Here is a 25,833-nt window from a genome sequence, read left to right as displayed (position 1 = left end):
TTATTCATCTTATCATTATCAATAAAATATAACATAATTGATAGATAATTTTATCATTTGAGCATATAATTTTGGATTTAATTATTAATCTTTTCATATGAAAAAATATTTATTAAAAGATATCAATCTTTTAAATAAATTTGAATATCTTAAGAGATTAAATTTTAACTCTTCACTAATAATATTCTTGTATTAAAGATTCAAATATTTATCATCATCTCACTGTCAGAGACTAATCCCTCAAAATGGAAAATGGATACTTAGTAGTCCTACACTACTACTAGTGGTTTATTAATGAAAAAAAGAAGTCTAGGTCAAATGTGAAAATAACGCAACCATTTGGGTTAGGATAACACAAAAAAAAACGTAGTTGTGGTCGGAACGAAGATGACGCTTCTGAATTCAAATCCCTACTTCAAAATTCCTCACTGGTACCTCTCTCTCCATTCTCACTCGCTTATTAATTCTCTTGAGTGATCAATCCCTAGTGTTAGCATCACAGTGAAACTAGTTGCAACATTGCCTAGTAGAACCAATCCACAATGTTTCTTGATTTTTGTTCCAGGTTGAAAACTTGACTAACTAGGATTCATTCACAATCATTGTTCATCACTGCCTACTTCAATCATGGCTTCACTTCTGAATACGGTGTCACCAGCCGCAAATTTGTCCCCCAAAACAAAACGACCCACTTGTGGCGGTTTTTTGCACTCCCAGTTTCCAAATCTCCGCACTTTTTCCCTCAACAAGGGTTTTTCTAGGGTTTCGGCATCGACCCAGATTGCCATATCCCCAAAAGATACCATTTTTAATCTCCCCAATTGGAGGGTTGGGAGGAATGACCAAAAGGGTAAAGAGCTGAGGATCTATGATGCATTTCTCCATTTGGAGTATTTGGTGGGTAAGGGCCAAAAGCCTGAGGTAAATCAAGCAACTCAGCTTTTGTATGATCTTTGCAAATTCAACAAGGCTAGAAAAGCTGTTAGGGTGATGGAGATGATGGTGGGTTCAGGTATTATACCTGATGCAGCCTCTTACACTCACTTGGTCAATTTTCTGTGCAAGAGGGGCAATGTTGGGTATGCAATTCAGCTGGTTGAGAAGATGGAGGGGCATGGCTTTCCAACTAACACTGTTACCTATAACACTCTTGTTAAAGGGCTTTGCATGCATGGGAATTTAAACCAGAGCTTGCAGCTTTTGGATAGGTTGACGAAGAAGGGGCTCATCCCAAACGCATTCACGTATTCATTCCTTCTTGAAGCGGCATATAAGGAGAGGGGAGTGGATGAGGCCATGAAGCTTCTGGATGATATAATTGCCAAGGGTGGAGAGCCTAATTTGGTTAGTTACAATGTGTTGTTAACTGGGTTGTGCAAGGAAGGGAGAACCGAAGAGGCTATTAAGCTTTTCCAGGAATTGCCTGTGAAAGGGTTCAGTCCTAGTGTTGTGAGTTTTAACATTTTGCTGAGGAGTTTGTGCTATGAAGGGCGGTGGGAGGAAGCGAATGAGCTTCTGGCGGAGATGGATAAAGAGGACCAGCCTCCCTCAGTGGTCACTTACAACATATTGATTACTTCGCTTTCGCTTAATGGAAGAACAGAACAAGCTTTCAAGGTTTTGGATGAAATGACAAGGAGCGGGTTCAAGGCGAGTGCTACTAGCTATAATCCGATCATTGCCCGCCTCTGCAAGGAAGGGAAGGTGGATCTTGTTCTCAAGTGTCTAGACCAAATGATTCACCGACGCTGTCATCCTAATGAAGGAACATACAGTGCTATCTCAATGCTGAGTGAGCAAGGTAAGGTGCAGGAGGCTTTCTTTATTATTCAAAGCTTGGGTAGTAAACAAAACTTCCCTATGCATGATTTTTACAAGAATTTGATTGCAAGCCTGTGTAGGAAAGGGAACACATATCCAGCCTTTCAGATGTTATATGAAATGACAAAGTATGGATTCACTCCAGATTCTTACACTTATTCATCTCTTATAAGAGGAATGTGTAGGGAGGGAATGCTAGATGAGGCTCTTAAGATATTCAGGATTTTGGAAGAAAATGACCACAGGCCCGATATTGATAACTACAATGCACTTATACTTGGTTTTTGCAAAGCTCAGAGAACAGACTTGTCAATAGAGATATTTCTGATGATGGTTAACAAAGGATGTGTGCCTAATGAGAATACCTATACCATTCTTGTGGAAGGGCTTGCTTTTGAAGAGGAGACAGATATAGCAGCTGATCTGATGAAAGAGTTATATTTGAAAAAGGTTCTGAGCCAAAGTACTGTTGAAAGGCTTTGTATGCAATACGACATCAAGGAATTAATAGCAACAGGGCAGTGACCTGTACTCCCAAAGTATATAACAGAAAGTAAGTAGAGGTACATCACTGACTTCATATATGAATGGAGTTGTTTTCTCAACTAGATTGCCTTTAGATTTTTTATTAGTCAGGTAAACAAAAGGTTCCCGTATGCTTGGAATTTTGGCTGAATATAATGTTTAGAGATGAATAATGAAAAAGGTTCAAGCATATAATTTAATGCTGACTGCATTCTCTCCCATGCTTTAGATTTAACACCATTTTGGAGAACTGAGTTCTTTTAATGATTTTTGTATTGTCCATTTGTTGATTTGTTTCTTGCTTATAAATTTCTTTCCATGCCATTCTGATTACCTTGTGAATACATGCTCTTATCCTCTCCAGTTGAAACTTATCACTTACTGCAAACTATAAATGAATCTCAACAGGTTATTATCCCCTGTTTTCCATTATTTTCTGGTGATTTTGAAATGTCTTAAAACCTAATGTAATGTTATTATTTACATATAACTCAGACCTCACCGTGACTTCGAATGCGTATCATTTTAAATTAATTTCCCCTTCTTTTCGCTTCTTAATTGAGTATGCAGCAGTAAATAGACACATAATGAACCACTTTCTTGTGTCATTTTCTATACATTAAGCGCTGGTGTATAGTTGCACTGAAATTCAAATCTATGATTTTATGCATACTATCCAAATTCTACCATGAAGACGATCCTAGGAGTTTGCCTTGGCACTTATTATTCATGCTATAATCAACAACTGAAATTTGAATTTGTGACCTTATACATACAATCCAAACTCTACCATTAAGCCGATCCTAGGAGTTTGCTTTGGCATTTATTGTTCATGCTATATAATCAACAACTGAAATTTGAATGTGTAACCATATGAATACTATCCAAATTCTTTACCATTAAGCCAATTGTAGGAGTTTGCCTTGACATTTATTGTTGATGCTATAATCAACGTTGTAAATTTGAATGTGACCTTATGCATGGTTATGGTCGACAAAATTAGTTGAAAAGTTAGAAGCTGAAAAACTAGTTTATTAAATTAGAAGTGTTTGATAAAACTAGTCGTTGAAGTTATTGAAAAGTATAAAATGACAGAAAAATAATAATATCAAAATTTATTTGAAAAAGGTAACAAGAAAAATGAATAAATATATCGTTGATAAAAGTGAAAGAAAATATAAAAAGTTAGAAGTTAGAAATTAACGTTTTAAAACTGTTATTTCAAGTACTGTTTTAAAAATGCTAGAAGTTACTGAAATTTTACTAAAAAAAAAATTTTATTGAATATAATCTATCTAAACTACCATTAAGTCAATCCTTGAAGTTTGTCTTGACACTTATTGTTCATGCTATAACCAACAATTGAAATTCAAATCTGGGACATTATGCATATTATTCAAATTTTCTACCATTAAGCGCATCCTAGGAGTTTGCCTTGACATTGCCTTGACACTTATTGTTCATGCTATAATCAACAACTGATATTTATGCGAGTGATTTGCAGGATGTAACTTCTGGTATGAGTTGTTGAACGGTAGAAGAGATTTACAAAGGCAATTATAAAGAGTAAATTGGGATAAAAAAAAATGTGTATATCAAAACTTGGTATTTTTTTATATGTAATTATAGATAATATTATTCTTAGGTGTATTTAAATTTACATTTGGTTAAGTTTTGATATTTTTAAGGATAATTTTGAAAATTCAAATTATTCGAATAAAATAACAGGAATAGAAATAGAAGTCATTTTTATTTTCATGATAAGGAATGAGAAAGTTATATATTATGGGAATATGAGAACTTATTCTAAAAACTCAATTATAACTTTCACTTTTATTCTTTTTTATTCCAATTACTTTTAATTTTAAAAAATATTAAAATTTAATCAAATACATTTTTAATTTTTGGAATATAGTATCTGTGCGAATATGTTTCTTGGAAATGTAATATTATATTTTAAAACAAAAGTTACCTAAGTTTATGTTAATAATATAATGAATCAATGTTATTTATCTTTATGTTTTTTTTTATAAAGTGATATAAAATATTTATTAATTTTCAAAGACGTAAACAGTTTTTATCGCTTAGTTTGGTTTAATACTAATTTTATATTATTTCCAAAAAATAAAATTATATACATAGTATTATGTATCTTGTGTTCAAAAGTAGGGTTTAAATCCAATTCAGAAAAACTGCAAACTGATCTAAAAAAAATTGATTAAAATTGATCTTTTCTAATTTTCTTTACCATTTTTTGTTTAACCTATCTGTTGAGTTTTTTTAGTATTTCTAAAACACACAGTTTAAATATAAGTAAATTTCAACTAATTTAATCTACGTTAATGTCATTAATCCAAAATTATCTTAAGTTCAAATCTAAGCATCATCTAGAACATATGATTAAGGATACTTTAGAAAATAGTTCTTTTTTTATGAAATCAAGAAAATTAGGTACTAAATTAAACAAGGAACCAAGTTTTTTTTTAAAGAAAAAAATGCTAAATGATTCTTGAACACGTGTTTAATAGACTGGAGATCACTCTTCAAGCTTATAGTAAGGGACTAATATCTAAGAAATATGAGTGTGCCTCACATAAGGAAAAAAAAATATGCTAAAAAGTAAACGTGAGTCTCAAGTTCTTTTCTAAATATGATAATATGCAACATGGTTGCTGATGCTTTTGGGTGGGAGAGTGAGCGTGTTTGAGTTGAGCAGCTTTTGAAAGGGGCTAATATGTTGTAAGGGTATATTGGTGGGGGTGATTTACATATTTTATAACGATCCTAAACTAATGATTTCGACCTGTTCCTAACCTCTTTCTTTGAAAAATATTCTTAATTAATTATTCTTTATTTCAATTTTTTTTTTACATTAAAATATTAGTTCTTGTATAAAAACAATATAAAATACAATTTATTTCTTATTTTTCAAAATCAATCATATCCAACTTTATGCCACCACTAAATCAAACGGGGAATAATTTTGTTTGGTTGTGTGCAAAATATATTTTACATTCATGACACCCACTTCAGCGTAAAATTCATTGATACATATCCTAATACAAAATAATTATGCATAACTATCTCAAAAAAGAAATTATAGCACTACATAAAACTAATTACACACAAAACATGATTTAATATGAGCTGATGATTAGGATTTAGGCGTCGTCACATAATGCATAAAAAGGATCAAATTTTCATGCACGTCTCAAAATACTAATATTTAAGCTATTAAGATAAACCAAAAAGTATACAAAACGTACCAGTACATAATTAGATAACACAAAACTCTCAATATCATAACTTAACCCACACTAAAACAGCAATCTTTAGACCAGTAAAGCTAAACTAAAGTCAAGATGGAAGCTCCCCTCGCCACTAGACCTCAAGATCATCATAAGAGCCATGACAGCATAAAATGTCATGAAGCTGGTAGCAGATGGAAAAGCACATCATCTCCACTCCTTGTTCAAGCACCTACTTAGATCTTTGTCTCATCTTTCGGCGCTTCCTCTTCAACCTCCTCATGCGCTTCTTCTTCCACTGATACATAGCAACATGGTGTTAGTCTTGTAGAAAAAGGCAAAATATAGAACCTTGTGGCAACAACCACAATAGGTAAAGTACAAAAAGATCATGCATAGAATGATACGAAACAATTTTAATACTGCTGATGAAGCAATGTCTATAGGACTTCACACACAAACTAATGCCACAACTGACCTACTCAAAAAATCACACATGGCTAAACTATATCGGACATAATGCAGCACCCATCTTTAGAATTTAGCTCCTCTAGGATAAGACACTCAAGCCAGGGGAAAAAAGTTATGATTTACAGCCATTGTTTGAAAAAAAAAAACAACTCTTTAGTTTTAAACAACTGCATAGTTTGTTCTATATGTGCATGGGTTTACTTACAATCCCAACCTTTAATGTCCCTGCCAACAATTATAACTCATCACATTAGAGGAGCCAAATCCTTCTTTTAATACTCTCCACAATGACAAATCCCTCACCATTCCTTTACAGTGAATTTGGTAAGAGTGAAGTGGAAAGGAAGGGTGGGGAAGGGAAGAATTTTTACATTTTACATGGTTTGGTTAAAAAATTTAGAGAGTGAAGGAAAAAAAGAGGGCTAAAATCCCTACAACCGTTTTTAACTCCCTTCGATATTAGGGGGAATTAAGAGCGAAAGAAAAATTATTTATAATAATGGAATGTGTTGACAAAATTATCCTTAAAATTCAATTTATCATACCCTCCCCTCCATTTATAATCAGAAACATTTGACTTCAAATGCATAAATACCAAATTCACAAGACAGACCATGGCATTCTAGAAATGTTTAATTAACCTAAGTTTGTTCCTTATGAAATCAAACACTTCCGCCGATAAAGGCAGCACAAGAAAAAAAACGGGGCTTCCATAGGGAACAACATTGCCTATCTATCACATCACATCAAAAACTAATCTAATCAATTTCAAATTAGATAATTGTGACAATTCACTTTCTTCCAACACCCAAATCAACACTATCTCATTTTAATTCCAAAATCAAAGAGTGCATCAAATTCCTTCAAATCGAAAACAACAACAAACTGCAAAGATCATATCAGTCCCATTTAACAATCGAGTGGACTAATTAATTCACGATTGTACTCAGATCCTGAAAAGCTCGGAACAGGTAAAGTAAAATAAAAATAAAATTGCGATAATTAAAACAAAAAGAAAATCAACAAAAACAAAAAACAGAGGGCGATAATGGAAGAAAGATGAATAATAATGAAAGGAAAAGCGTTTAACCTTAGCTCTCATCTTGAACAACGAAGGCTCTCGCGCTTCCCTCAACGATGGCAAATTTTCTGAAGAAAACGATTCCTGAATGTGAACGTGTGGCGACAAACCCCTTGTTTGGGTATTTATAGTGGAAAATGCGAAACCCTAACCCCTTTGATGGGTCGGGTCGGGTCGGGTCTTGCAGGAGGGCAAAATTGTAATATTGAAAAATATATTTGAGGCAAAGTGAATAAATATACTGCTATTTGATAAGAGAGAACTTGAAAAATTTCTGGATCCCCCAACACACTTCTGAAAGTAAAAAATAACAATAAAAATAATCCCTTCACCAATAAAATAAAATAACATAAAAATAATCATAACTTGTCTATTATTATTTTTCATTGTCTGTTACTTCTCTTTTTTTTAACTATTTTTTTTTTATCTTTTTCTTTATAATTTGTTTGCTAAAAGATCATGTTATATTTGTATTTTATTGCATTCCTATATCTTGAATATCAAAATAATAGTTGTAATAATTTATAGTAAATATCAAAATTAATTGTGGTTGATTTATATATTTTATTTATTTAGTAGACTAACATAGGGTTCAAAAAAAAATGTGTTAGATAGTATATTCTTGGCACTCATGATAAAATAATATAAAACAAAGATTTTCGCTTAATAGTGAAATTTGTGTCTAATCGAAGACATAAAAATAATTAAATTTGTGTGTGGCTCTTGAAGTTTGGACATCATGTTATGTGAAATAGAAACTAATTAAATTTTGGATTAATGGTATTTTTAGTTTCAAATTCTTTTTTTAAAATTTGCTTTTTGTTCCTTACCTTTTCAAATAAATTTTTTGAAAAATTAAAATACTAATAGTGATATTGTTGGACTAACAAAATGATCATTTTCGGTAATCTTAAAAACTTAAGAAATCTAAGATGAAACTTTTAAAAAGTAAATGACCAAAATAGGTGTTACTAAAAAGATAAAGGACCAAAAATGATATTTCAGTGCATATTTTTCTGTTGGACAGTTTTAAATGAATAAGAGAAAATTTATTTTGAATTTCAACTAATTCACTTTTAATGTATTTTTTTAATATATAATTCACTAAGAGTATGTTTGGATAGAGAATTTTAACTGAATAAAGTAATTTATAAGAGAATTTGATTTATGTAATTTAGAATTTATTGTTTGGATATTTTTTGTAAAGAATTTACAACTAAAAATATGGAATTTCAATTTCCTTCTAAAAGGTGAGAAATTGAAATTCTCTTCTTACCGTCTTCTTCAAGAAACACCGTTTGAGATTGTGGAACATCGATCGGGCCTGAGAACATAGAGGAACACGTATAACTAGCACACCAATCATATCTTTTCTTTTTTTTTATTCATTTTTTTCACCCTCGTAATTTTAACTTTTTTTATCCAAACACAAAATTTTAAAAATAAAAGAATTTCAATTGAAGTATTTGAAATTTTTAGAATTTAAAATTTCTCATAATTTTAAATTCCTCCATCCAAACACACTCTAAGAGAATTTCATGTGTCGGCCAAAAGTTGAGCTAAAACACAAAACAAGCGCTAAATTGACTTTGCATCTATGAAACATCTAACGCTACAAAGATTGAAGCTAAGCATTCAATGTCCAAATTCCCCCAATGATATGTGACGTCAACCAAAAATGAATAGCAAATTGGTAGCTAAACAAACAAAAAAAATAGTCAATTCTACGTTTAGCGTGTAAGTGGTGGAAGTTAAATAAGTGCAACTTGTATCGACCAAGGACAATGTTATATGTGCCACCAATCAAATCCCCCCAACTCAAATCTCCCACCCCAACTTGAATCTATACCCTTGTTGACCAACCTGAACAGTTGCTTTTGAAAGTAAAAGGTATAAGAGTAAACAACTTAGTCGTGTTCGGAAAAAAAAAATTGTTGAAAAACAAACTTTCACAACCACTACAAGGACAAATTATCATACTCCACATGCCTAATGTTCCTCATCAAATGTTTCATCTATGGGGTATGGTAGCATGGCAGCATGGCGTATCTCTTTTTGGCCAAATATGATCTGATCACCCCTCATGATATGTACTAAATGTGCCATTAGGTTGACATTGATATAATCACATACCTAAGTTCTCAGGGGTATGAAGTAACATTTTGATATGCCATAATGCCTTAATCCATGAATATCAGAGGGGGTGCAAGTAGCTAAAGGATAAAAGGCCCTCACTTTGACCTAGGACATATAGGTTAAGCATTACACTTCTCTTGAGTGTTATGGATTAGGTCGCCTTCATTGCAAGGAAACATTTTATAGAACACTTTGGCACCCACTATAGGGCTCGATTAAATCCTTTTTTATGACCTTGTTTGCTTTATGCTTTAACTTTAGCAATGGCAAACCAATGGAGGAGATCCAATCACGACGACAACAAGTGAGATCCAATCGCAATGATGATGAGTGAGATCCAATCACAACAACGATGGAGGAGATCAAATCACAGAGGCAATGGAGGAGATTCAGTCATGTTAATGCGTGATATCCAATCACAACAAGGATGGAGGAGATCCAATCACATCGACGACAGAGGAGATCCACTCATGACGATGATGGGTGAAATCCAATCATGATGACGATGGAGGAGATCGAATCACGACAACTGTAGAGGAGATCTAATCACATTGACAACAAAGGAGATCCAATCACTACAGTGATGGGTGAGATTCAGTCACATCGACAACGAAGGAGATCCAACCACAATGATGATGGTCGAGATCCATAGCTTAAAAAGTTATACCATTGGGAGTTGCACATGTTAGGAAAATAATAATAATAATAATTGTGTGTACTCATTTAGACTCGCGAATAAGTCTGTTCATACTCCACATAAACCAATGGCACAACTAACCTACTTTGTCAATTGAGAAGACTCGATTAGGGTTCTTCTTTTTCACTGTCCCACACCTTTTCCTCCGCAATCCTTCTTGGTTTCCTTCTCTCTAAACTTTTGTGATCCTTTCTGTTTTAGCGGTGTTAACTTATTGCATTTAGGGTTTTAGATGTCTTTCTTTATCTTTGTTTTGTTTTGTATGGTTGGGCCTAATCTGTTTGAGCCCTACAACTTGTTTTTTTATTTTATTTTAATATTTTTTTATTCAACCACCATAATTAGGATATTTGACTGCCGATGGGACCCTGAAGTATCCCCATAAACTTCGACTCTTTAGGCCGATTATTAGATTAATTATCGGTCTACAACTTAATCACACTTTAAGCTATTCACTCCTCCCCAAGAGTATATTGTGCGGGGATGAAACTCGATCCTCCACCACAAACTTAGAGTGTGTTGCCTATTGAGCTACACACATTTGGCTCTATATTCATTAGTCTTTGTAGCATTTAGTTTTTCATGTACCACACCAATAATAACAATAACCAAATGCGAGGAAAGTCTACCAGTGTAAATGGGTTGAGTATGTAATAGAAGATAAGGGAATTGTTATTCCTACTTCAAGTGTTGTTATTGATACCTGTTAATTTTTCAAAATCTGACAAAAGGACACTAGATAAGTAATCGCACTTATGTTATTTTTTTAATTACGCAAACATTGGAAACAGATATGAGCTACATCAACTCTAATGGCATTACTAATACAATGAGGAAGAACCTCAAAAACTTGAAAATGGACTAAAGCCATAGCAGCTTGCTTGGCCAAAGCATTCGCAAATTGATTTGTCTCACGAAGAATGAGATTTCAAGTGATATTCCTTGGATAAGAATGAACTGCATTAATTTCTTGAACAAAATTATAATACGGGTGAAGCATGCAACAACCCCAAATCTACTTACTTTTTTATAATTTGGTTATTTTAAAATGTTTTATAAATTACAATAATTATAAATAAGGCATTTATGAATAATAATAATTAAAAGATGGGTTTTAAATAATAATGTATAATAATAATCTATGGTTTGAGAGTGATGAGAGTGGCTAGTTAGGTTTTTGCTTTGCGTGCAGAAGGTGAGCCAGTGGGTCTTGGGTTTGGAAAGAATTTTGGGCTTTGAATGGGCTGAGAATGTATAAGATAAGAGAGTTGCTATTACTACTTCAAATTTTGCTATTCCCACCTGTTAATTTTTTAGAAGCAGGCACAAAAGGGCACTTTGCTCTCCTTCTATTTCTGTTTTGATACTTAACACGGCCAAATCGCGACGTCTATATTATTAAATTGTGTAATATATATATATATATATATATATATATATATATATATATATATATTATTTTTATGCTAAAATAATTTTTTTAGTATAGATAAATGGATAGAATGTCATTAAACATATATAAAATAAAATTAGGATTATTTTGAGTTTGCTATCTAAATTTTTTATTTTATTACTTTTTCTTTATTTTAGTATATGTTGTCAACTAGGGTTTGTTAAGTGATGATGTTATATTCTATTAGTATGTGACATCATTTTTTTATTTTGCTACCTGAAATTTTTATAATGTTTTGGATTAACTAAGTTTTTAGTTTCTGATTTTTTTTTAATTTTGGATTTTGGTCCTCCAGCAAATATTTGACTGGTCAAGGCCTTTTATTTTTTCTTTTGTTAACACTTTTGGTTCTTACCATTAAGTTTTATCATTAAATTATAATGTGACATTAATTTTATATTACATTTTGAAGCGGTTTATTTTGTAGTATTTTTAAACACCCAAAATTGCTTTATAAGTGTTTTTAAACAAATATTAAAAAATTGTGGCGGTTATACGATTGATAATCGCCAGAAATTGTTTCTACAATCTTCAAAGTCAATATTAGTTCCAAAAAGAAAACGTGAGAAGGAACCAAAATTCCAAAAACGTGTTTTACATCCACTGATTTTGAATAAAAGCCATTGAAGAACACAAATTTTCTTTCACTAATTTGAGAGAATTTTAAGAAAAATGATTTTGGGGTTGTCCACAAAAACGTGTTTTATTTCTTCCTTGGTTTCTACTCCATTCGTAAACAATTTGTAAAATTGATTAAGGACCTCTGTAGATCAATCAATTTCAAGCAGAACCCAAGCTAGAACATGAATTTTCATTCATAAATGATAGAGAATTTGTAGAAACATCAGGAAAAATGTTTGCCAAATGTGATTCTCCTCTACGCCTTCTTCCTCGATTTCTCTTTGATTTTTGAATGAAATCTAAAATTGATTGAGAGATTTTATTCTCCTTATATAGACGAATCAAGCACATCATTTCTCGTTAATTTTGGTTGATTGCTTTGGAAGAACAAACGTATCTTGTAGTGGGTCAAACACAACCCATTTTCTGATGGACAAAGGAAAATCACATTAAATAATTAAAAAATGACACATGTCAAATACAAAAGTTGTGATATTTAATGGCACACATTAGCTATAAGACTAAAAATGATGACGGAGATTTGATTAGTCAAACTAAAATTTTAAGGAGTAAAAATCAAAATTTTAAAAAAGTTAAGAAATCAAAAACTTAATTAACTTTATTTTTTTCCATTTTACTTTGACGTAGAAAGAAAGAAAAAAAAAACAAATTCCTATCCTCTGTCTTTCAACCCAATCCATATAGAAAGTCCGAATTAATATGTTTGGCAACGTACGCGTGCAACTTTGAAATGAGCAAGGATAATAAATTCATGACACATTGCTTAGAAACTTCAAACTAATTGAGACACCGTCTTTTCTTAGCTTTCTCCCTTTGATTTGATCCAACGCGTTTGTCCCACACGTTCTTGCCTATATAGACACATATTTGCATCCACAGTTTCTCATCATCATCACTTCTTCAGCAGAAAAGAGAACAACTTCATATCATCACCATGAATCACTCTAGCAACAATCAGCAAGAAACCCCTTGTGAGTTCTTCTTCTTAATTACAAACCTTATGCAAATGCTTCTATCTCCAAATGAAGATGAATTGGCTATGTTTGCATGCCCAATAATAAATAATGTTCTGTGTTTTTTTTCTTTTTAAATATACGTTCAAATTGGTTTTTGAAAAAATCAGAAAATAAAACTATACACTAGTTTTACAATTTCATTTTATCATAAATTATTATTTATGATAAATTTATCGACTTATATAAAATTATTTCAAAACTCATACAAATCGTGATTTACGATTGAATGATAATGTTAGCGCATTATGTTAAATTCTTGATTTTTACTTAAGCTGAATATTTTTGTCTCCAAAATCAATAAAGATTATTAATTTTTTCTTAACCAAGATTAACGTGACATGATATTATATGATGGTGCAGTATCATATCTACCAGAAGGCCAGGCCAATTCTTCAGCTCCATATGTCACTGCCCCACCACCTATGGGTTATCCTTCTAAGAATGGTTCTATAGAACAAAGGGTTCCAGAGGAAACCACAAGCAGGGGTGATGGCTTCTGGAAGGGATGGTAAGTTCATATATAGCCAAAATCACTAAACATATTAAATTCTATTTCTTTTTCATAACATTGAATTAATGTTTGTTTTGACTTTTTCTTTTTCTTGCAGTTGTGCTGCTTTATGTTGCTGCTGTGTCCTGGATTGTGTCTTCTAATTGAATCAAGATACAGATTTGTGTTTATTAGTATATACATTTTTTTTTCCTTTCTCTCATTTGGATTGTATTCTTTGTAGTGGTAGAAGAATAAGTATATATATATATATATGTGTGTGTGTGTGTATTTATCCATTTGATGGAAGCTGGAAGCTGTTCTTTTTTTTCTTCTCATCTTACTTTGAAATTTTCGTGATGTATTTGTTAATTGCTCATTATTATATTATAATTTTTAAAATTATTATATGGTTTTTATGGTTAGTATTTTTTTTCCAGTCTCATACACACCCTTGTCATGAATTAAATTAATAATACTTCAATGCCATAATATCCATTAATTCATTGAAGCAATTCTTGCACTTCCGCAGAAGATTAAAAAAATTGATCCCTTGAAACAGAACAACTTTATCATTGCGTAATGTATATGAGCAAGCAAATGAAGACATCAAATGTGGTTTAATTGTTATGGATTCTATTCTATCACGGCAAGTTAACACGCATTACGTAAGAAGAATGGAAAGCTGTATATAAGAGGAATTTTATATCTTCTTACGAATTTTCTTATCTTGAATATTTTAAAAACATTTAAATTTGCACTAAAACTCTAATTAAAATATTTTTTTGTCATATATTTTGAAACGTGAATAAAGAAATGTTAACGTGGAATAGTGGCTGAACACTATCTCTTTTGTAATAAATGCAAAATAGCTCCAGAAACTTTCTTAGGCCTTTGTGAGCAAATTACCATCTAAATAATTGCCTTTGATTTCGATCGGATATGTATTAAAAAATAATAATATATTTTTATAACATTATTTTTATTTCGTTGCATTACATCTATAATTTTATTTTACTTTACTAATTTTCTCTTCTGATAATATTCCTTATTTCATAGTCTTTTATACAAAATTTATCTATAAAAATAATTTCTCTATTATAAAAGGGCAATTCTATTACTTTATCCATTTTTTTAAGGTTCCACGGTTATAACTTGTGCAGTTGTAGCGCTGAAATGAAAATTTAACCCTTGTTTGGAAATCCATCCAATGTTACAAGCATTTATAATTACCATCTAGTAACGGAAAAAGTATATATGTATAATTCTTGTGTGTATTCAAACACACATATGAAATATGAATGTTGTAAACTTTTCAGTACCATTTTTAATTTTTATGAATAAAAAAACACATACTAATAACATGTTTGTTAACTCCTTTCTTATCCTTTAGCATGGATCCAACAAAAGCTACAAAAGAATTTCTTTAAATAAAGTCTCAAAATTCAAATATTATCAATGAAAAAAATGTAATGGGAAGATGATACTCCATTAAAATAGTCAACCAAATTTATTGACACAAATTAGAAAAACAATTTGATTTATTGTTAGATACTTTATACAAATGTTAGATAAAAAACTTTATTTTAGTAAAAATATAAATATTTGGTTTATTGTTAGATAAAATTGATTTTGTCTCAAAGCTTCAATTGGACTAGAATGATAAAAAGTAATTTTTATGTTTGGTTGAAAATTTTATATTAAATTTTAAAGTAAACATGCTTCTAGAGCAATCTTTTTAATCTAAAATGCATTTTTATCATTTACATTTGTTTATCAAAATTGTTTTCTCACATAATACACGCTTTTTAATCCACTTCAGAACTCAAACTTTAGAACTGAATAAGTAAATAAATTCATAGATTCGTGGTGGTGAAATTGGCCAAAAGAACAGGAAGAAAGTAAGAAACATTGAATTCTTTCTTTAAAATGATAAAATAAAATGACTGAAATTACAATAATATCGCGAGACCCGTTTCCCATTTTCATTTCCCTATCTTTTGTTCGTAGATATCTCTTTTTGCCGCGACAAATGCTACCATCATCCACTGTCCTATCTCTCGCCGGAACCCGCGCCGGCGTTCCGGTGAGCTTTTCCGGCGAACTGGGTCACCTCGAAACCAAGTTTTCTTCAAGACCCAGAAAGGTTTTCAGCCGTTCGTGCATAAAGGGGATTCCCTTACAACAAAACACCATCAATGGTTTGAATTCGAAGAACAGAAACTCACTTTCGAGCTTCGCATTCGGTAAAAAAGCCGAAGACAGCTTTTTCTCGGTATAGTATAATATTATTCTTTGCAATTTCCTTTCTTTTATGTTGGTTAATTTAATGTACTTGCACAACAGCTAACCCATAGAGTTGGCGAAGTAGTGTAAGGCTCCACTGAGCGCAGAAGAACTCGTGTTTGATTCTCACCGTGTGCAAAATTTCCTTAGGCTAGTGGCACGCATTGTGAGCAGAATTAGTTTCTGACCCAATGAGTTAGGGGACATTCATAGATCGTGTTGGGAGTTGGGAGGAGAGTATCCATCTTTTTGTGCCTTTCGGCAAGGCTATTTTACATCAATATCATGCTAAAAAAAAAAACTTTTTGTATCTATATTAAAAAAAGATCTTCTGGGTTCAGTTTAAATTGTGGGGTTCAAAGGAGGAAAAACTTAGATGCAAGTATTATCTTCTTTTCAAATTTGGAGTTTTTACCTTGGTAAATTATGTTGATTACCTAGTACCAACCTTTAATGCAAAACTTTATTATGGGAATAATAGGATGTAAAACTTTAATTTTGATTGGAGAACATCAAATGTATCTAAGGAACTGTAGCTAAGTTTTGTCCTCTTAGAAAAGTGAGGTACTGACAATTTAGAAGCATGCTTTTATAGAATGTTAACTTGTGCAATTTAGAAAACCTTGAGGAATCCCCCTTTGTCTGATATAGTTTTCTTTTTTGGTAAACTTTATATATATATATTAATAATTAATATTTATCTGGTATGTGTAGATACAGAATGAGACGACAGGTTTAAGGTTTTTTGCTTAGGTACATATCCACAGACAATGATAAGGTTTATAACTTATTACGAAAATAATTATAAAGGAGTGTAAGAGGATGTAAAATACTTACAACAACAACAAAAACCTTTTCCCATTATGTAAAATAGTTACTTTGAAGTTTTAAATTATACAAATTGAGTATCCCTATTTCACCCCAATTTTGTTGAAAACAAAACCTGTTTTTTGAGGGGGGGGGGGGGGGGGGGGGAGAGAGAGAATGAATCCCTATGTCCTTTGTCTTCCTGTCAACAAGTGAACCTTGTCATCTTCCCCACGGTTCTTTACTATTCCCCTCATCACCTGTCATCAAAACACAGTGTTAAGGGGAATTATCTAGGAATTTTGTTCTTTTGTCATCATTTTGTTGTGTGTTGACTCTTAGAAACAATGTTATTCATCATTATTTATTCTAGTAATGTACCTTATGAACACACCTGGATGTTAACTGCTAGAATTGACTCAATTGAGAATACAGGATTCAGTGTCTTTTATAGGACTGTTTTTCATATTTTATTTGTGTGCAGAACAAATTTATAATTGTGACGGTTCATGCTTGTATCAAATTTCAATTGGCTCCCCTTCTAAGTAAATTTAGATACTTCTGTAAATTCTGTCAAGTGAATTGTGATTGATGATCATCATTTGGGGTGCTTAAGTAACATAAATTGTATACTTTGCAGGATGTAAATGGAGACACCGATGAAATGTATGATGAATTAATTAATAATTATGGAAAAGTGGTATTTAGTAGAAAAGACAAAAAGCCTGCTAGCGCAGAGATTGATGATGATGCTGAAAGCCTGTCATGTAAGCTAAAAGAAGTTTTGTCAAAGATTTTGCTTCCACATTATTTACAATTTTGTTCTTTTCAACATTTTGGATTATATAAGGTTTCTTCTTTAAGAATAATCATGTCAGAATATCTGATGGATGATAAATTAAGGTTTTTATTGATATGTTTTTCAACTAATAAATGTAATTGTTATCATGTGTGTTTGCAAACAAATCATGCTATTTCACATGCCTCCATCTGAGTTTAGACGGCCACTCTCCACCATATTGTTGAGTAAGTAGCTGCTCTGTAAAAATATTATGTCATTATGTGAACACAGTTAATACATTGCACTGCTTGCAGTTTTTTTATCCCGTTAAAAACTAGGCAAAAACAAATATTGACCATTTGTAGCCAGGAATGAATTTTGATTGTATGTAAATGAGATTAGGTTGAACTCCCACCCTCCCTATACCTAACCCACAAAAGGGAGAGAGACAAGAGGCGAAGCACAGTCTTAAACTTACATCCTTGAATTTTCTAAGGTTTAAGTGGTTTAGGAATTAGGAGCATGTAATTTGGGATTCAACTGTGACCTATATGATCTTCAGAGACCAAAAGTGCAAGATAGATGGAAAAGGTTTAGATTGATTATTCATTCAGAGGAAATAGAAAAAATGTAAATTATGTAAACCTCACATGGAGGTTTCCTTTACCTGAGTACTGAACCTAGACCTCAATTAATGGCAAACATTAAAGATAGTGTGTAGTAGATAGAAAGATGCTATTATGTTCTGGCCATTGGTCCTTTTTGGAATCAGGCACTGTAACTGGTTGTTGCTTTCTTTTTTGAATTGCATTTTCATTTGAGAAATTTATTTTGAGTACATCTATAATAATTGTCAAAGAGAAATATATAAAACATTTGAATGATATGGTGGAAACTCTATTAAGGACGGACACTTTAAAAATAAGCTGTGCCCATGTCAGTTGTTAGAACATATTCAAGGAAACTTTACTGGGACAATTTAACTTTTGTCATTTATTTGTGTGATTTTGTTCGTGCTTCTCAATGGAAAATCCTCTCTGCTGAAGACCTACTTTGTAAATATGTCTTCTCAGTTGGGGTGCATTGATTTTTACTTTTCTGTTTAATTGCTCTGTACCATGGAATCCTTTTGAAAATATTAGGTTATTTTCCTCTGAAATCTGAATACTAACATACTATCTCTAGGTTTGCTCTTGTTATCATACTTTTGTGTGTTCAACAGTTAGAAAACTAGTTCAGTTACTTTTTGTTTATATGAATCTATTTTAGAGAGAGAAATATACTTTGCCTTAAGTATTATCTAAGTGTTAACTGTCATGTTTGTAGTTGCTGTGGAATTGGCCACGGTTGCAAGTGAGGTTAAGGCAGGAGATATAAAGGTCTTGTTTGTGAAGCCACTTGTTTACTGGACTCGATTTTTTATCATAGCTACAGCATTTTCTCGTCCCCAAATTGATGCTATCGGGTATGGCCTGTGTCATTGATCTTTTTATTTTTAGCAGGTAATGTTTGAGGATGTCTTTTTGCCGTGCTGAAAGCAGGATATATTCATGTGTTGATATTTTCATTTTAGGTCCAGAATTAGAGATCGAGCTGAGAAGAAATATGGAAAAATTCCAACCGGAGACACAAAACCCAACTCATGGACTCTGTTGGACTTCGGTAAGTGATTTTACACCGTAATAGCATAACCTGCCTACAGAAATTCTTTAATCACAATTTCACTCAACAATAAAGTTTTAGGTGCCATCACATTCCAACCGCCCTTCAAACAGGTGCTATGTGGTGCTGCCACTCAAGTTGACCCAGATGGGTACTTGCCCTTATTTTACACTATAGAACATGTTTCCAAGTTCTCAGTCACAGATTTCAACCTAGTTTCTTTTATGATGAAAAGAAGAAAACTTTTACAAAAGGAGGAACTGTATTTCCTCGAAGGATAAAATATCTACCTGAAGTACATCAATACAGTAAAGCCTTTTAATTGCCTTACCAAAGAAATCTCTTGAAGTTGGCCATTATACTTCTACAATATGTATCAAAGATACACCTGCAAAGACAAAACTAGTTAAAATTACATTGTACTCCAACAAAATGCATAGTCAGCATTCTAAATACAGCATACCTCAAGAAGATTTTACCCTCTTTGATCCCACTAAAACCGTTTTAACCAATCAACCAAAATTTGCTTCCAATTCCCAAAAAGCCTATATATATTAATGGAAACATGGCCTCACTAGTTCTGCATTTGGCTGTAATATCCAGAATGTATGGTTTGGTAACATTGTTAAGTACTGTCTGATCCTGGTTGGCCTTGTGAATGTTTCTTGATAACAGGTGATGTGGTTGTCCACATCTTCCTTCCCTCACAGAGAGCTTTCTACAATTTGGAAGAGTTTTATGGTAATGCCACACAAGTAGAGCTGCCTTTTGAAAATCAACCGCCACCATATCGCATTTGACGGAGCCTTTGGTTTGTCGGTAATGAAAAATTCAAGATGGTTTAGACATATGATGACTATCTTTGAGAAGGTCATTAATCACTGCCAGTCTTGGTTTGTTTACATGAGTATATTGTAAACATTCGAATGTGCTTATTAGCCCAAGACTTTGAGCTTTCTTTTAGCTGGGATGAGAGTGGAGAATCACTCAATGGGAAGCGTGAAGGCACAATTTCGTCGCATTCAGAAATTGTTTTCTGAACTTGTACATTAGAGTGGTAATTCCTCTATAAAAAAAAACTGTTGCAAATGGGAATAGAGACGATTGTAGTTGTCTGCCTTATATTTGATTTCAACTAGTTTAAAATTAGGTGGGGTTTGTGAAATCTTGTATTTTTTTTTTCTTCTAACATTTCAAACGAGAAAGAGAACACAAGAAAGTTTATGATTTAGAGGAACTTTTTACTTTTTCTTTTGTTTTCTAATTTTAGTTTAGACTAAAAAGTCAACTATCAAGTATTTTTCCAAATTTTGCCAACGCCAAGAAATTGTAAAAATAATAGTCATCTAGGTTTGAAGGTTGATAAACAAGCAAGCTTAAAAGTTTGTGTACGTATGATGAATTTGGTTAAAATTTGATCGACTATTATTGATTGATATATGTTGATAACTGAATACGTTTGTAGGTAGTTCTTCGGAAGATAATATATTCGAGTTGTGTGAATGCATTTCAGTGTAATGGTATCAACCGCTTCTGATTTCACAATTATAATTACGCAGCATAAGTAAACACGTCAATCTACAGCTTCACATAACATTGTGACAAAATGCTATCCTGTTTACACTTTCAACCAGCTTGACATAACTTAAGGACAAAAAAGTTACAACTAAACTTGTTGCAGACCATGTGACAGTGACTGCATTCCTCCATGACTCGTGCATGTTCATGACCAAGAGAGGCTTATAGTCTTCATTTTACATATGGTTGATACTAGTAAGCAACACCTCCATCAGTTGTAGAGCTGAGTCTACCATTCATTTTCATTGGATTAGCGTCTCATAATCCTAAGAGCTTCAAAAGTTGCATATACAGACAGCAGGTATAAAACTCTAAAGCCTAGCTACAGATAGATTCAGAGCCCCCTGAGAACTATATAGGGCTATCTTCACAACTTGATCCATTGTCGCCCATACGTTGGAAATCAGGGGGACTGATTCCTGCAGACACAAAAACATGAACATAATCTGTTAAACTTAATTGTTAAATTTATCATTAATTAACATAGACAATGAACTCCTCAGATGCTAGTGGACCTATAAACAAGTGCATCACAATACGTACTATTCTGCACAATTCAAGAATACACAGGCAATGTATATCATTATATCAAAGTTAGACTACCAAAACATTAGTTCTGGTTCTTCTATCAACCACCGATCATTATATAACTGGATTTCAGGTGCCCATTAGCAAGCTTCTACTTCCTATTTTTTATCTTTCACATTACACGCCTACACTGCTGGAATTTTATGTTCTATGACTGAGATGTATGTAACTCACGGCAATTTGGTTACTCCAGGTTAAGAAAGGATACAGTATCTAGGGAAATTGGCATTGTTGCAAGTCTTAAGTTACTAGGTAAACACAAAAGGATGTGATGAGGCAAGGATCACAGATTCACAGCCTTCTGACGAAAGGGTATGACAAAGGATCAGCAACCTCCATGTTTCTTTCAATATGTAATTAAATGTGTTTAACATTCTTCATGTCACTAATCATAGCATTAAACACATTGATTGGCTAATGAACATATTTTGCCTAAACTACAATTATGTAAATTAATCATTTATGTTAAGCTTCAACTTCCCTTAACCTTTTCATCACCCTGAAAAAAATATATAAATTCTCGGCTTTAGATACACCACAACTATTTTATCATATGTACATGAAACTTGCAAAAGGAGAGTTACAGTTAAAGTTAGCCGAGTGTTGACTAGCCTGTCTGAGTTTTGATGGGCTTCTGTCCAACCAGGTTCATATGCTTCTAGAAAACCCAGCTTTGCCTTGTTAGGTAAGTCATGAGGATGGACAAATGGAACGCCAAGTGGCCACCCTATCTCCATTCGTATATTTGCACATGGGCTATCTACGCTGTGAATGTGACTTTCACATTCCTTAAGATTACAGAACCGCAGCTTGATGCCTTTCTTATCTGCAATATCCTGGACCCTTTCTTTCAAAACTCTCTGCGCCTCAAGCCTTAACCTCTTGGATGGTGGCAAAGGTTTGCTTTTGGGATTTTGCTTCCTTCTCCGCATCAAAGTCTTCATAGATCCTGTACCAGCATTTCATCGATCCAAGGACCTGCTGTTAAAAACTTTCCACTAAGGACTACTCTCAAAGCAGAATTGACACTGATTCAATCTCAATACAGTCATACTCATAAAACAATGAAAATTTTTCATGAAACACCAAATACAGAAAAGTAAGTTTAAACTTTAAACTTCAGACAATCAGGAAGTGATAAGGTACGGTTCTGCCAGAAAAATAATCTAAGTGCAAAATTTATGAATTCTTGACCTTTTCCTTATTCTTATTTAGGCAAATAAGCATTTTCCTAGAAACATCTGAATATGTTACCATCTGGTCATTCCTTTGAGCCTAGAACTATCAATAATAAATGAAAGAATCTAACTGCAAATTGATCAAACGATTATAACTTTTAAATTTAGCTTGCAGTTGAGTGTGACACTTTGGAACATTTTTTCATGAATAAAACACCTGAGATGTAAAAATGGCAATAAACTATAGAAGAGAATAAATGCAATGGAAGCATGCAGCTTAAAGAACACCACCAGTTATCAGTTCAAAATGTTTTTTACTCTACTGTCAACACTATGTAAGTCTCAAATGTTGACTAAAACAGACATCGAGCAGGATACAAAATTTTAATATACTTATTTTTGTTCACCCAGTATTTCATGGACAGTATCCTTTTATTCATCCCCTAATTTACGAATCAACAAAGGCATCATCCAAAATTAAACATGTTCCTAAATGAAGTTTTGAAGAATATAAACAAGTGCCCTATCATCCTATACTAGTATACAACAAATCCTATATTCCAAATATAATTAGAATGTTATATACCATCATGTGTTGGTTGGAAATTGAAGCACTGAAGACTAGGCCTGTTAAATAGATGATCTGTTGGATGAGATCTTTGCATAAAATCATCCACTGGGACAGGAAGCTGAAACTGAGCTTCAATCCCGTAACCTGCCACTCGCATTTCTGAACAATCCAAATTGGTCATCGATTTAGGCAAAAGTTTGAAGGCTAAAGAACATCGTCCATACATATTAGCCTCCATATTAATCTCAGTTTTGTGCAATGCAGGGTTTACATATCCTGCAGTTGCTTGATAAAGAGCAAGCCCAGGATAAACAATAGCTTCCTGAGGTCCCAGATCTCCGTCCACAAGAATCCACCGGCCTTGAAAGTCTCTTACATGTAAACCTGCCCTGTCAGACTTAACAAGTGATAGCAAGCTTTTATCAACTTGGTGGTCATGGTCAGGATACATAATCAATGGGCCATCCTCTTGAGTAGTTATATTATGATGCTGTGGCCCCTGGAACGACGGCCTTGCATGACAGCAAACAGACAAGACTGAAGATGAAATTTCCCTATTTCTCAGGGGAACATTATCCAGTATTTCTACAAAAGGAGAGCTTCGCAAATTCAAATGGTAGCTAATTGCATCCAGAATATCTCTGGCTGCTTTTCCGAATAAGGCAAATATGTCTGGCAAACCTGCCGGGGGGAACTCAATTGAATTATTAGGTTCTGAAGGAGTCAATCCTGGTCTATAGTCATAAGTTTCTTGCCACAAATGAGGATCTGCATAATAACCAGATGTTTTGCACCACTCACGAGACTCGCTAGTATGGATTATATCTGCAGGTGGATATGTTTCCCTTTGGTGGAAATAGAGGCGAGCAGATTCTAAACTAGATCTCAGAAGAGCCCCATCACTTGCTGGAAACTGGATGATGACCGCCGAAAACTGAGCCAGAGATTGTGACAAAATTGAAACTGATATTTTATAGGAATCAGATGGCAACCCGTCTGAAGGGACTAAATCAGTAAGCTTCACACGACCCAAAGATGGCAGGCCACTGCCTGCCATGAAACCCTTTAGTCTGCCAGCTACCTTAATCTAGACAGGTGCAACCAACAAACTGTCAGCACAGAAAAGAAAGAAAAAAGCAGCAAATCTGAGATAAAAAAAAAATATAAGCAATGCTTCATCTAGTAAGTTAAATCTGTATGTATGAGTGTAACATGAGCACTAAAAGCTTTGGAGCCAAACGAACGAAACCATCATCATATGGGTCCTCAAATTCTGACAAGACAGTGCAAACATAAAACATTAAATTGAGTTAAGTTGAGACAAAGAAAAATAGCAGGTTCAAAAATCAGGCTGGGACCTGAATTATCAATTCTTCTGCTGAACTATTGCACAGGAGACAACACTATGATCATACACACACTGCATATGGATAGGAACCTAACTGTGTCAGGAATAACCAAATAAAAATTTGAAGTTGTATAAATTTCAGTAAAATTGGAGATTAATCAAGCTCAAAATTTGAGGGGGAAAAAAGATATTGACAAACAACTAACATCCAAGCTTCAAGAAGGGCTTTTATATATATATATATATATATAATTTTGTGGTAACCCAAATTTTACCTCGTTGTGTCTGCCTTCTTCATTCTGCAATTATTAAGAGCTATGCGACGAGTGTGCGCTCTTCAACTTGTTCTCTTTGGAAGCAGCGATCGCGAAGAGAGAGAGAGAGAGAGAGAGAGAGAGAGAGAGAGAGAGAGAGAGAGAGAATTTGGGAAAGAGTATTATTCGAACGATGCTTCAAAATTGAAAACCTAAACGAAAATTGAAAGCAAAACTGAACCCTAGAGAGAGAGAGAGAGAGATGATGGTACTGGGAGATGTAGAAATGGATCGGGTCGAGGTGCAGTTTCTAGTTGAGGCTTGTTTGGATGCATTTTTCTAAAAGTAATTCTAAGAAGAAAAAAATTAGAAGAAGAAAAAAGAAAATAAGAAGACATGCAATTAATTAATGATTAACTAATTGAGCCATCATTTTAGCTTCTAGAAAAATTTATTTTATTTTTTTTCTTATGTTTTTTTCCTAGAAGTACTTTTACAAAAAGGCTTATTCAAACAGACCTTTAGATTAATGGTGATATCAATTGAATTCAACTTTTTGGATCCATGGTTTTTGTTCATTTATTTATCTTAAATAAGTTCAACATCAAGTAAAATGACCAGTATATTTTTTTTATTACCATAATATTAATGTAAAATATTCATAAAATTTATTGATGACAAATTTTTAATAAGAAATTTAGTTTGTGACCTTTAGTAAGATTTTTTTTTATTAATTTTATTTTTCATTTACAAGACTTTAATTCAGAACTTTACTTTTCAATTCCATGTCGATCTCCAAGTGTTGGTTGATCGTGATATTAATATTGTCTCAAACTCATGCTTTTGTTTTCTCTAGGAATTATGAGCGGTATTGATTTAGGTCACAAACTTTCATATGGTGGAGAAACACATCACTCCTTTAGGTATATGGCTATAGTTAAGAAAACGATGATCTGACAAAGATTAAAGGTAGGTCTTATCAAAGAAAACTTTACTAGAATTGTATATGAAGGAGGTAATCCCTTAAATTTATGGTGTTTATGACAAATTCAATCTTCTAAGGACTTTGTGCGCTTTGACAAGATGCTATAGCAGTTAAATTTATGGATTTTAACTACGGGCCCTTTGTCAAAGTTCGCACTTTGCATTGAAATTAATCTCAACTCTCCGGTTATAGGTAAAGTGTAGCTATTTACTGAA

General features: G+C 33.0%; 4 protein-coding genes and 1 long non-coding RNA gene across 7 annotated transcripts; 3 read left to right on the top strand and 2 right to left on the bottom strand.

The window, feature by feature from the left end:
- Positions 1-299: 299 nt before the first annotated feature.
- LOC114422122 (pentatricopeptide repeat-containing protein At1g79080, chloroplastic-like) lies at positions 300-2,670 on the top strand. Its single transcript, XM_028388331.1, has 2 exons — positions 300-431; positions 566-2,670. The coding sequence occupies exon 2, from the start codon at positions 628-630 to the stop codon at positions 2,344-2,346; it is 1,719 nt and encodes a 572-aa protein (XP_028244132.1). The 5' UTR covers positions 300-431; positions 566-627; the 3' UTR covers positions 2,347-2,670.
- A 2,852-nt stretch (positions 2,671-5,522) lies between these two features.
- Positions 5,523-7,286, bottom strand: LOC114422121. The gene is made up of 2 exons (XR_003668626.1): positions 7,156-7,286; positions 5,523-5,892 (listed from the first exon to the last, which is right to left on the bottom strand). It is a non-coding gene; the product is annotated as an uncharacterized LOC114422121 (long non-coding RNA).
- Positions 7,287-12,844: 5,558 nt separating this feature from the next.
- Positions 12,845-13,990, top strand: LOC114424333 (cysteine-rich and transmembrane domain-containing protein WIH2-like). The gene is made up of 3 exons (XM_028391175.1): positions 12,845-13,045; positions 13,451-13,598; positions 13,699-13,990. Exons 1-3 carry the CDS (start codon positions 13,009-13,011, stop codon positions 13,742-13,744), a joined length of 231 nt encoding a protein of 76 aa, XP_028246976.1. The 5' UTR covers positions 12,845-13,008; the 3' UTR covers positions 13,745-13,990.
- A 1,550-nt stretch (positions 13,991-15,540) lies between these two features.
- LOC114422119 (protein Iojap, chloroplastic) lies at positions 15,541-20,367 on the top strand. Its single transcript, XM_028388329.1, has 5 exons — positions 15,541-15,855; positions 17,314-17,440; positions 18,781-18,919; positions 19,028-19,116; positions 19,792-20,367. Exons 1-5 carry the CDS (start codon positions 15,613-15,615, stop codon positions 19,914-19,916), a joined length of 723 nt encoding a protein of 240 aa, XP_028244130.1. The 5' UTR covers positions 15,541-15,612; the 3' UTR covers positions 19,917-20,367.
- A 264-nt stretch (positions 20,368-20,631) lies between these two features.
- On the bottom strand, positions 20,632-24,949 carry LOC114422118. 3 transcript variants are annotated; one of them, XM_028388327.1, is made up of 5 exons: positions 24,655-24,949; positions 24,390-24,451; positions 23,047-24,118; positions 21,867-22,231; positions 20,632-21,113 (listed from the first exon to the last, which is right to left on the bottom strand). In XM_028388327.1, exons 3-5 carry the CDS (start codon positions 24,086-24,088, stop codon positions 21,006-21,008), a joined length of 1,515 nt encoding a protein of 504 aa, XP_028244128.1. In that variant the 5' UTR covers positions 24,089-24,118; positions 24,390-24,451; positions 24,655-24,949; the 3' UTR covers positions 20,632-21,005. The 3 variants fall into 3 exon arrangements, with proteins under 3 accessions (XP_028244128.1, XP_028244127.1, XP_028244129.1); XM_028388326.1 differs by lacking the exon at positions 24,390-24,451; XM_028388328.1 differs by lacking the exon at positions 24,390-24,451 and having other exon boundaries at positions 21,895-22,231; positions 24,655-24,948.
- Positions 24,950-25,833: the final 884 nt, after the last annotated feature.

Source organism: Glycine soja, chromosome 8 (assembly GCF_004193775.1).
Source record: "Glycine soja cultivar W05 chromosome 8, ASM419377v2, whole genome shotgun sequence".
Taxonomy (NCBI): domain Eukaryota; kingdom Viridiplantae; phylum Streptophyta; class Magnoliopsida; order Fabales; family Fabaceae; genus Glycine; species Glycine soja.
This window is presented reverse-complemented; position numbering and strand designations above follow the sequence as displayed.

Bases quoted from the DNA above. Each gene is read 5' to 3' on its own strand.
- LOC114422122 (XM_028388331.1), top strand. From the start codon at position 628: ATGGCTTCACTTCTGAATACGGTGTCACCAGCCGCAAATTTGTCCCCC.
- LOC114424333 (XM_028391175.1), top strand. From the start codon at position 13,009: ATGAATCACTCTAGCAACAATCAGCAAGAAACCCCTT. The intron at 13,046-13,450 runs GTGAGTTCTTCT...ATGATGGTGCAG, and splicing joins CAATCAGCAAGAAACCCCTT to TATCATATCTACCAGAAGGC. The intron at 13,599-13,698 runs GTAAGTTCATAT...TTTTTCTTGCAG, and splicing joins GATGGCTTCTGGAAGGGATG to TTGTGCTGCTTTATGTTGCT.
- LOC114422119 (XM_028388329.1), top strand. From the start codon at position 15,613: ATGCTACCATCATCCACTGTCCTATCTCTCGCCGGAACCCGCGCCGGC. The intron at 17,441-18,780 runs GTAAGCTAAAAG...TCATGTTTGTAG, and splicing joins TGATGCTGAAAGCCTGTCAT to TTGCTGTGGAATTGGCCACG. The intron at 18,920-19,027 runs GTATGGCCTGTG...TTTTCATTTTAG, and splicing joins CCCCAAATTGATGCTATCGG to GTCCAGAATTAGAGATCGAG.
- LOC114422118 (XM_028388327.1), bottom strand. From the start codon at position 24,088: ATGGCAGGCAGTGGCCTGCCATCTTTGGGTCGTGTGAAGCTTACTGAT. The intron at 22,232-23,046 runs GTATATAACATT...ATGCTGGTACAG, and splicing joins TTTCCAACCAACACATGATG to GATCTATGAAGACTTTGATG. The intron at 21,114-21,866 runs GTAACTCTCCTT...TTGTGTCTGCAG, and splicing joins ACACTCGGCTAACTTTAACT to GAATCAGTCCCCCTGATTTC.